Source organism: Pinus tabuliformis, chromosome X (assembly GCF_031772625.1).
Source record: "Pinus tabuliformis cultivar Carrire ecotype Pingquan chromosome X, CPIR1, whole genome shotgun sequence".
In the NCBI taxonomy this organism is placed as follows: domain Eukaryota; kingdom Viridiplantae; phylum Streptophyta; class Pinopsida; order Pinales; family Pinaceae; genus Pinus; species Pinus tabuliformis.
Window position 1 is genome coordinate 1,168,739,484 of NC_142308.1, and position 11,751 is coordinate 1,168,751,234.

At 35.7% G+C, this 11,751-nt stretch overlaps 1 protein-coding gene across 1 annotated transcript; it reads right to left on the reverse strand.

Moving 5' to 3' along the window:
* Positions 1 to 9,589: 9,589 nt before the first annotated feature.
* Positions 9,590 to 11,340, reverse strand: LOC149144067 (heavy metal-associated isoprenylated plant protein 23-like). The gene is made up of 3 exons (XM_089447354.1): positions 11,017 to 11,340; positions 10,540 to 10,618; positions 9,590 to 10,339 (listed from the first exon to the last, which is right to left on the reverse strand). Exons 1-3 carry the CDS (start codon positions 11,086 to 11,088, stop codon positions 10,044 to 10,046), a joined length of 447 nt encoding a protein of 148 aa, XP_089303480.1. The 5' UTR covers positions 11,089 to 11,340; the 3' UTR covers positions 9,590 to 10,043.
* Between the last annotated feature and the right edge of the window lie 411 nt (positions 11,341 to 11,751).

Sequence of the window (11,751 nt, forward strand, 5' to 3'; positions counted from 1 at the left end):
AAATTTTGAAAGTTTCTCCTTCGAGAATATAATCTAGAGATTTTTCCAACGCGTAAGGATAATCTTTAAAATAAGAACAATTAAACACAATGAATATATACAAATTTACAATATAATCTCAAAGTTAGGAGATATCACAGTATCAAAGACAAAAAAGTAAAAAGCCAAAGATACCTCAATGTGATGCCTTAGTCATTCAGAGACCGGATCGAGTTTAATGAACATAAGACATTGGAAGATACTATCTAGAAAACTGGTTACTGATACGAACAATCCAAACACAAGATTGAGAACCAAATTGACTATGAAAGGAAAGATTAGAGTAACTTTAAGGGGAAAGGACTAAAACCATTTGGGCATAAGTAGATGGAAAAAGGGGGAAATTCACCAGTCATGCCAAGGGTGAATTCCATTGGACACATCTTGATAACAAAGAGCAACCCTCCAAGCCATTAGGAAGGGAAGTTTAGGGGTACATGAAAATTCAATGTTGGAATTGTGGAGGAAATCACATGTGAAAGGATTTCCATCAACCACAAAAGAAAAATGGAAAAAAGTTATTCAACATGGAAGAGGCGGTGAACATAAATGACATAGCTCAGAGTATGCCTTAAATTTACGCTACATTGGACAATCAATAAGAATATCTCTAGGCCTCAGTCATCGAGATGGAAGGTAAGATCATTAATGAATCTATTTTAGTTATAATTGATCTAGTATCTAACCTTAGTTATATTATCCATAAATTAATAAAGGATTGTACCATGCAAAAGGAGCATACCAAGTCATAGATGGTTTAATTATCCACAAGGTCCATAAATAAAGTAAGAGAATTGGTAGAATCATGCCACCTAGAATCAGATGGCATGGATAAAACAATGAAGCTTAACATCCTTCCATTGGGTTCATATGATGTATTAATTGGCATGGACTGGCTGGTAGGCCACAAGACTAAGGTGGATTGTTACAATAAATCATGGAATGCCTAGATGATAAAGGTGAGGGAAGAACATTACAAGGAAGGAAGAAGCCCATTTCAGTTAGATAAATTTCAACGTTACAAGAAAAGAAGTGCAGTAAAAAAGGGTGTAATTTATTCATGATTTAGGTGAACAATTTATCATAAGACATCAAAGACAAATTTTAGAACCACCCCATCTTACAACAACACAAAAATGTATTTCTTGATGAAATACCAGGTTTACCAACTAAAAGAGACATTGATTTCTCTATTGATCTAATTCCTAGTTGAGTGGTAGTATCTAAGACACCTTATCACATGAGCACCTCTAAATTGATGGAATTGAAACTACAACTAAAGGAGTTATTGGATAAAGGGTATATCAGGCCCAATGTATCACCATGGGGAGCATTGATTCCGTTTGTGAAGAAGAAGGATGGATAAATGTGGTTATGAATTGATTACCAACAATTAAACAAAGCAAGAATAAAGAATAAATATCCACTACCAAGGATTGGTGATTTGTTTGACTAGCTAAGAGGAGCTACCATGTTTCAAAAAATTGACTTAAGGTCAGGATATCACCAAGTCAGGATAAAGGATGAAGACATTCATAAAATGGAATTCATAACAAGTTATGGTAACTACGAGTTCATGATGGTTCCATTCAAACTTATTGATGCACTAGCTATGTTTATGTGGTTGATGAACAATGTGCTCAGTCAATACCTAGAAAATTAGTTTTACACTACTACAAATTAACTCAATTTTCAACAACCTTTGGTCATTATTTTGACCCCCTATCATCGCAAGTTAAGACAAATCTAGATTCCAGTAAACATTGTGTGCAATATTGTCAAAATTTGGACATCCCAAGTTGGCATTTGAGTTATAGTGCAAATTTCATCAAAACCTTGGTCATCAATGCCATACGTCTTCTTCGAAATCCCTTTCCATAATCGTTGTAAATTCGAAAAATATTGTGTCGGTCTAGTGACATCTAGCCGAAGGCCATCATCACAAAAACCTATACATTTACGTTCGATGACTGAGGGAAATTGAGGTCAATCTACCAACACAAGGTGTTTTCGTCCGATAATATTTCCATAGTCTCCACATTAACTGTTGTTGTAACTGTTGTTAGAAGACCAACTAAAACGTCTCAAGACCTATGCACTATCATTGGATGCCTGAATGAAGTTCAACTCAATGTACCGATGTTGTTTTTTTCTTTCGACAAATTTTCCATGGTAGCGATGTACTATGCCATAGGAGTTGAAGTCATAAGATTGATGTAGTTACCATTTTTCAAAAAATTTTGAAAAACATAATGATTTTCCTTTAATTACAAAATATTAATCAAAATATATATATATATATATATATCGACATATTACTAGAATTTTTTTTTTTTAAATGTGAAATCCCCCCTTTCAAAACTTTACAATACATGTGCTTCCGGGCTTTTGACACATTTTGGAAAAATATAAATATATAACCATGTTTGAAAAGTGGTGGAGGGAATGAAGGCTCAACACTGAAAAAAACCAAAAGTGGTTTATGAAAACAAAAAATAGCTAAGCAGGATGCCCTTGTAGTGGTTTTAAATATGTTGGGTTGGGGGGGGGGGAAGGGGGGAATTATGCTTTTGATATCAACCGTTGATATTTCATACTAGCATTTTTTGTCATACCATTTAATGCGGAACCATCCCCCCACGTTATACTTTAATGAGCCTGTGGGTCTCGCATACCACAGATTTGGCTGACTACTGCGCGTTGACTAATATGAGCCATCGATTGCATAAAACTTGGTTTGTGTTACCCTCCACTCCATGTATAACTATCCTCTTGCACCTAATTGCTTCACGATATTCCTAAAATCCATCAAGTGCACTTTGCATTTTATTCACCTTGATAACTTGATTTTCCTGCATTCAATCCTCAACTTGTGCTAGCTATTTTTGAAGATGCATTCCAAAGCTTGACGAGAAGTCGAAATCGAGGTATGTAACAACATGGTTAGCTTGATGATGACTTTGCATAGCTTCAAGAGTCCTGAACTATTTGGATGTACAATAATTTGGGCAAAGTTAAAAGAAAATTGAAAATCAAAATTTGTCCCCAAATTGGATCTTTTAGTGTCATGCCTTGGCATTTTGAGACTTATAACCTTCAGATCCAACCAGATGATAATCAACCTGCTACCTGATTGAAAATTTAAATCATAGGTGGTCAAAGACAAGCAACTTATGGTTTAAAAATAAACAGACAATGTAAGGACCCTCCTGGCTTGAAATCCTATCTCATCATGCTATGGATGGCAACTTCATATTCCCTAGTGTAATTGCATAATCATCAAGGTTGATTTATAGGGTAATACATGTGCTCGACATTCACTCTCCCTCTCTAGGTAGGTCAATCTTTATACATACTACTGATTCTTTGCTAAAAATTTAATATTCACTCGAGCTCACAGTGTTAGCATTTTTTTATTATTTACTTATTTATTTATTTATTTGTTTTTATTTTTTTTTGCATTAGATGGTGTTCTAGTCTTGAAACTTTGTGGACATACTAAAACACATGAATTCTCAAAAACCCAGAAATCGTTTCTGGAAATTCCACCTAGAGATGTCTCAATTAAAGTAATTAACAAGCATTTATTTTTCCTAAATCTAACTTAGGGAAAATGGTTCATTAATAGTAATTAGTTGAGAAAGGTGTGAATTCTCTAGAGACACACACATATCAACTTAGAGATAATGTCAACCATTGATTAAGATTTAATCTTCGCCATTGGAGTCCCAAATAGATATTATAAGGAGTCAATAGGTAGATGGATAATAGAGTTTGCAGACACTCAATGATCTAGACAGTTAGAGAGATCGAGTCAGAGATTGAGTAAAAATTCTCAGAGGGGAAGAGATAGTGATTTGAAGGAGCGTTTCTAGTTCCAAAGAAGCAAAAGCAAGTGATTGAAGTATTCCATAATGAAGCTAACCGGGACAACTACAAGGGTTGGGAGGAATTGTCTGATGAATCACAGTTACGGTCATGCAAGTTTTCCTAGTACAACTGCAAGGATCACACAGGTTTTCCCAGCATAACTGTGTGGATCAATCATAAGCCATGAGTTCCCGTGCAAAGGTTATATGACCAGGTTTCAAAGGGAGACAAAGGTCAAGCTTTGCTAGTGGAGGGAGAGAACCTTCTCTCCAAATATTTTCTATCATATCTTGCTATTTCGATAGCGAGATGGGCTTCCAAAAATTGTACTCAGATTTTCACTATTGCATAATAAAATGAACTCTTAGCTGCTACTGCACCAATTTTCCCAAGTTGGGCTTTCCTCTAGACTTTCGTCCAAAAAAAAATGTTGTCATTTTTGTGTGTGCCAACATTTCTCAGTTCATATTTTGCTTCCGCAGTATTTTATATTTTGTGGTGGAGAAATTGTAGTATGATTACTTCAGTATTAATCAGAAAATTAATAAATTGTTAATCAATTAGGAGAATTAATTCTAGTTGATGCATTTGAAGGGAATTTTCACATGGTATCAGAGAGTAATTGATGGATAGGAGGCTAAGAGGCGAAATAGAAAAATTCACAACTCAGAAGAAACAACAGAACAAATTTTTCGGAGGTCTGTGTGGGTTAGCGTGATTTTCCTATACAAATGCATGGATCAGACAAGTTTAGATTGAAGAACCGTGTGATTATGGAAAAAGTCACGAGTGTAGCACAGGTAGAGAAAAAGTAGCTCAAATTTTTCACATAGCATATTATTGTCTCGGCACAGATGGTTTGCAACAGTTCACTAGAGAAAATTCAATTCCATAATGAAGAGAAATTTCGCACATGGAGGAATTTTTATTTAAGAGGGTTTCTATTTATAGAAATCAAAATTTTCAAGTTGCAGGTGGTAGTAGAATCTAACAGAACTATGCATTCCAGAAGGGAGTGAGACTAGCAGTGCAGGAAGTTATGCAGGAAAGGGAGGAGATTCCTAGTTTTTTCCAAGTTTTTGAGTTTCACAATTTTTTGCAGTTTTTTGAGATTGACAGAAGAGGTCATGCGAGCTCACTAGAATGCAATTCTAGACACCAAATCAACTTACAATTGTCAGATACAAGTGTCGAAGGGAGTACGAATTGTCTAGTGCGAGTTACAAAGTGAAGAATGGTCTCAGCTAGGGACAAGGCTCAAAAGGAAATAGTGGGGCACCTGATCTAGGATGAGACAAAGTATGAATCTCCAATCTATCGAATGGGTAGGACCTAGTACATAGGCAACAAGGAGATTAGTTAAATCAGTTCCAATTGTTACAACAAGTTCAACCCTTTAGAGGGTTCCACAATACCACAATAGCATATTCAATGTAAGTAGGTGCAGTCAGTCATTCAGATGACAACTGCATAGCTAGCTATAGTTATTAACGAGGAGACAGTTGTAGAACTAGTTGCAGTGACACGGGAAATGTGAATTGCCTAGTTACAAGATGCAGAAGTAGTTATAGCTAGAAGATTCTCAGTGTAGAGCTACACAATCCATTTTCTAGTGTAGAAGGGCAGTGCGAGTTGCCAAGAGGGAGCAGAGAAATTTCCCATAGGGAGATCGAGACTTAGAGAAAATCTAGTTTCAGAGGGAGCATCCCTATTGAAGCTATCACTTTAGAATCTAGGGAGACTAGACTGATATTACAGTAGTTACAACAACAATGCAAAAGCATCAACAGAGTAGTAGAAACAACAATATGAGTAAATAAGATTTAGCCATGTTTGTAGCTATACCTCTAGGAGTGAGATGGGGCAATATGGAGCTATAGTCCCAAGGTTGCACATATTTGGGTAGGGTCCCTTGAGGTGTCTTCCTCATGGATCGTCACCTTTCTACAGGGGCCCGCAATATTCAGTAGCAAGATGGATCAATGTCAGCTAATGTAGTCAAATTCCAGAGTGACAGTTGCAGACTAGTTACAGTTAAGCGCTGAGGAGCGTAGAGCAGTGTTGACAAAAGAGAAGTAGGCTCAGTAGCAGAGTCAGTAACAATGAAAATTCTTCAGTAGATAGTGTAGAGGCTAGTAGCATTCAGATGATCAAAAGAAAAATACAACACAGAGACATAGATGATTCAGTATTTCAGATGCTTCTCAGTTGCAGTAGCAACAACAATAGATGAGAGGGAGTTGCACTGCATATGTAGAGTTGGAAGTAGTATAACAATGTGAACAACAATAAAAATGCAACATGAGAGTTGCACAGTGCTTGGTGAGCATTTCCAGGTAGTCATAGTGGCCAAACATCAACAACGTGTATGGAGGATGATACAGAGACATGGTATTGTAGCAGTTTAATGCTAGAACACCTTTCTCACTGAGAGAGAGTGTTATTTTTGAAGCATCAAATGGTTCTCTAGTCTCGAAACGTTGTGGAGAGGCTAAAACAAAAAAGTTCTCTAAAATCCAGAAATCGTTTATGGAAATTCCACCTAGAGATGTCTCAATTAAATTAATTAATCAACATTTAATTTTTACTAAGTCTAACTTAGGAAAATTGGTTAATTAATAACAATTAATTAAGAAAGGTGTGAATTCTTTAGATACTTAGACAGATTGACTTAGAAATGATCTCAACCATTGATTAAAATTTAATCTTGGTCATTAAAGTCCCAGATTATAAGGAGTCAATTGGTAGATGGAGAACATATATTATAGACGACAACATTACAATTTATGAAGAGACATCTCATAACTCTTACCCAAGTTCTAAATGTTTCTGTTCTCAGGTTTTAGACATATACTTTGTTTGGTCAAGAAACCTTTACGCTGTAGGGTCTTCACATACCATACAAAGATAGACCTTTCTTGTGTTAAGGGGTTTGCTATTTAATTAGATATTTCAGGCCTCTCGGGCCCTGACTTTGAATTAACCACACAATGGAAGAATATCACTCGAGGGTTTGATTACAACTAGGTGTTCCTTTGTTTGAATAGTGCAAGTTATTAATTTGGTTTCTTTATCCTTGGCCAATGGTTGGTATCTTACCTACTTTCTTTATTAAGATGTTACCAAAAATTATGGAATGGTTTTGTTAATACAAATTACTACTTGTTTAATGACTCACATGGTATATTATTCCTTTGCTTGCGTATATCTTTCAATGTTCTGTTATTTACTTTTGGGTTCGAAAAAATGAATTTTATTTTATTATTACAGGGTTGAAATCTTTGATAATCACTCTAAGGGTTTCTCCCTTATTTTGAAGCACAGTTCTGAGATTTACTATTCCTTGTTTCGCTTCATGCTCGACTGTTGCAGGTAGTCGCCCTGTTAATTTCTGTCAGCAAATGGAAGAGTAGTAGTCCTTACAGACTCAGTTAGTATTGAACAGACCTCATCTGTATTTTCAAGAAATTTTTTCGTCATCATTATACCTATAAATTCTTTTCTTGTTATGTATTATTTTCAGAAGTTGCCACGTATAATTATGTATTACAAGTTTAGAGTCCTCAGTTTCTAGGTAATTTGGGCCTTCACCATGGCCTACAACAATCCATAGACCTATGGTCTAGGGGTAGGACTGTCACTCTCACGATAGGATTCATAATCAATTCTCTTTTCTGGGTGGCTAACCTCAAAATTTTCATATCTAGAATTATGTATAAATAAACATTAATATTCACAACGATAAGCCCAATATTGAATATCGAATTCTGGCACTATAAAAAGAAAAAATAACGATTGTGTTTCTCTTTGAAAACAAAACATTATACCATGAACAAAATTTGAAACCGATTAATATCCTGACCACAAAGACAGTAAAGAGGATCCTTTCATGCAATGGAAGTCCATCCAGAAAGAAAATAAATGCAACAAATTTTGAGCGTTATGGCCACGGCCGAATTCACCAACAATCCAACTAAATAATGTAAATATATAAATATGTATTACGAATGAAACTAATGGAGAGATACCATGTTGTATTAATAAACTTGTGCTTTGAACAAGTTGGGATTTTTTTTATTAATGTTATAAAATGTGGCCCCCTCCACTAAAGAATCCTTAAACCTTAACTCAGAGCTCAAGAAGTATAGTTAAATGAATTCAAGAACCTGGTTTTGCTATGCGGAAGTAGTCATTTGGAAGGACTTGAAGCTACCAACGATCCGACAATCCTTAAACCTTAACTCAGAGCTCAAGAAGTATAGTTAAATGAATTCAAGAACCTGGTTTTGCTATGCGGAAGTAGTCATTTGGAAGGAGTTGAAGCTACCAACGATCACTAATATTAAATTTTGTGTAAGAAGTAAATGCATGATTAACCACAACATGGTTTCCTAGTTATACCTGCAAAAATTACAGGTTGGGCAGGACTCTCGTCCACTCTTGTGAAGATAAGTCTAAATAGGGGTTTACCAATTACCTGGGATTGCCAAGCCATCAATGATGTCGAAGAATTGAAGCTTCCTGGAGGAATAGAATAGCATCAACCATTCTATCCACACTCAGAGCGAAGCCTGTCCCGGCCATTACGAAAATGGCCAGAAAGGAAAACCATGGAAAGTGGTAGTCCTAGCCGAACATAATTCGCATTAGATGACGTAAATCAAGAACAGTTGACAGTTCAAGTAGAGTCGGTGGTGGATTCAATTACCAAAAATATTTTAATCATCATTCGCATTAGATGACGTAAATCAAGGACAGTTGACAGTTTAAGTCGGTGGTGGATCCAATTACCAAAAATATTTTAATTATCTAATATTCGATGAATGGTGCAAAGTGGTAGCTACGGGAGTTTTTCTTAAAGGAATTTTTTATGGGAAAGATTGTTAATTACGGATATTCACTTCTACTTTATGATTCTTCATATGTAAATAGGCTTTGTTACAATATCATCAGTCAATATCATGATTCACCAGTACCACATGATTACAAAACAATAACTCATTTCATATTGTATTTTTTAATTAATGAATTTAATTAAAATAACAAAAATACACATAAGTATACTGCTAACAATATTCTATAAATTTTAAATCCCTATTATTCACATAAAAATTATTGATAATTAAATTAAAATTGTTAAAATCTTATTCCAAAATACAAAACATAATAATTTTTTTTATAATTAATAATAAAAAAATTTTAAATTAAATTATAATTTAGTTAATTTTTTTTTATATAATATGTGAAGTATATTCATGCCTTCCACGAATTAACTTTTATCCATATTTATAAATTAAAATTTAATATAGCCACAGGGCTTTGGATTGACGGTGAATGGATGCCTTGTTAAGGCACTCCTTACGATAAGTCACCGGTTCAAATCCCTGTGGTGCGTAGGTTAGTCTTAACAAGAAAAAAAAAAATTAAAATCTAATATATTTTCATTTTAATATTATGATATAAAATTTATTATTTTTTATCAATATTTATAAGCTATTTAATTTATATAAATAGTCTAATATATTTTCATTTTAATGTTATGGTATAATTTATTACAGCTTAACTCGATTTAATAATTAAAAAATAAAAATAGATTCCTTCTTAAAAGCCACAAATCCAAATCCAAGTAGAGGATGATATAGGAGATCTACCTCCCTCAAGTAAATGGTTGAAACCTTCGTAAAATGAATGACCTTATGGGTACATATATCATGGGAAAAATCATTATACTTTACACGGTTACTCATGGGAAAAATCATTATACTTTACACGGTTACTCATGGGAATACACGTCTTTTCTGACAGAACGCTGAGGGTCATATTACAAAATGTATGTATGCTGACAGATAAAGGAATAGGGCAAGGAAGCTCAACACGATCACTATTTGTTCGCGTTGTGTCGCTTATGGCCTCTCTTCTCTTTTGATATTTTTGCACGGCGGAAATATTCATGAAGACTCATAATTTTCAAACCTTGTTCACGAACAGCCCATTAGATCGAAAAGAGCTCCAGTCACAGAAATATAATTATAAAAATGGAGAAACCGACCAATCACCAAGAATGGAGGACGTTGAGAAAAAGCTGGCAGCCTCTTCTGCTACCGCAGCCCCAATAAATAGTTTTGACTGTACAGCTACATGATGGTGCAGCCCTTTGTATTGTCTTCACTGAACATGCCAGTGTACTGCTCGTCTGTGCGATTAGGGTTCGTCATGTAACCCGGGTCCACGTCCCGAACGTAGCCGCGAGGAGCCTTCTTGTCGTAAGCCCCAGCAGCGTAGGGATGGTATGCCGTTTCGGCAGGTACATAAGGCCAAATCTCTGTGGGCTTGCCGGTGCGCTTCACCCTCCGCAGCACTTTGTGTACCTCCACATATCCAGTTACTGTTAACTTTTGCTCCTTTCTGTCCACATCCACCGATTGCACGCCTGCGCATGTGAGATTCATTGCATGAGATAAGTTGGTCTAAGAGATGATATAATCACCATTAAGGTTTATATTTATGATAGAAGTATTGTATAACTGATCATAATATCTGAGAACATCTTAATATGATTTATAATACTAAAAGCGATGCACCATGTGAACAAACCCAGTTAAAGAACCACACCGAAAACTCAGTGCTCACCTTTCATGGACGAGACTGACCTCCTCACTTTCTCCTCACAGCCGTCACAATCTATATTGCGGACCCTCAACACCACAGTCTGCACCAGTTCCAGAAATTAAAACAATGATCAGCTTTGCAGGATCAAATTTATGGCGTTGTCTAGATTTTGGAGTTTTGGGTGGAATATGGTAAACCATTTCAGAAAAAATGTAATAGTTTGTTGCTTAAATTGTATTTTTATTTCTATATAAAGATTCAGCCTCTTAAAAAAATGGAATATTTATTAATTTAATATCTCAAAAGATTTTTTAGTAATATAGATTAAAAAATTTCCGATTCAAACTTGTAATTACAATAAATCCGTATCGAATTCTTAATCAATTCTGACCCAAAAAAGAAAAGAAGAGAACAGAAAAGCATCAAATGCTCATTTAAACTGGAAATTAACGAAATACACATCATAATTAATTAATAAAAGTGGGGGATGCAGTATACCTGCAACTGTAATTGCTTGACGTGTCTCGTACGATCCCCGCAGAAACTCGATACATAGTCCAGCGCGCCCATCGAGCAGAAACTTGAAAGAAAGCTCGAGTGTGCTTTGAAAACGGCAGAAATATCTATCTCCAGACCTCGAAGCAAATATGTTGTATAAAAAGAGAGGGCAGAGATTTTATAGCAAACTCGAAACTACTAGGGTGGTCTTAATGGTTGGAATTAGCAATATCTACCAGTTCTAGTTGTATTAAAATGATGAAAGCCGGTTTCAGTTTGATATTCACATTTCCAAGCAGCTTACACGCTAAAAAAATTCGCGTGGTGGAATGCCACGATAGTAGCAAAACAGCGTTGGAGCCCACTTCTTTGTAGAGAAGGCCCTGTAGCAGATCGGATCGGATACTGCGCCAGAGTCGCCATGATATTTTGAAGCTCTTGCCTACCGATCGTTAACGTTAGTTGCTGGACGGTGGTGATGGCGATGGCAGTGTTTTAAGCAATAGTCACTTGGCAAGTTGGCTCCACGCGCAAAGAAATTGATGATAAAAGGATGAAAATAAGGATTGCTTTTTTGTCCGAACAGCGAGAGACACCCGTTTCTACACGATTACACGGTTTTTTTGGAAGATGAAGGATAGCCGGTCATTATATGACAAACATCCGCGGCCGTCAATGGCCGAAGTAGCGACTTCTCATGGCCTTAAATTTTGTGATAGGGTAATGTTGTAATTT

Coding starts and splice junctions, on each gene's coding strand:
- LOC149144067 (XM_089447354.1), bottom strand. CDS start 11,088: ATGGGCGCGCTGGACTATGTATCGAGTTTCTGCGGGGATCGTACGAGA. Junction 10,619..11,016: donor TCAAGCAATTACAGTTGCAG/GTATACTGCATC, acceptor GAACTGGTGCAG/ACTGTGGTGTTGAGGGTCCG. Junction 10,340..10,539: donor GTCAGTCTCGTCCATGAAAG/GTGAGCACTGAG, acceptor TCACATGCGCAG/GCGTGCAATCGGTGGATGTG.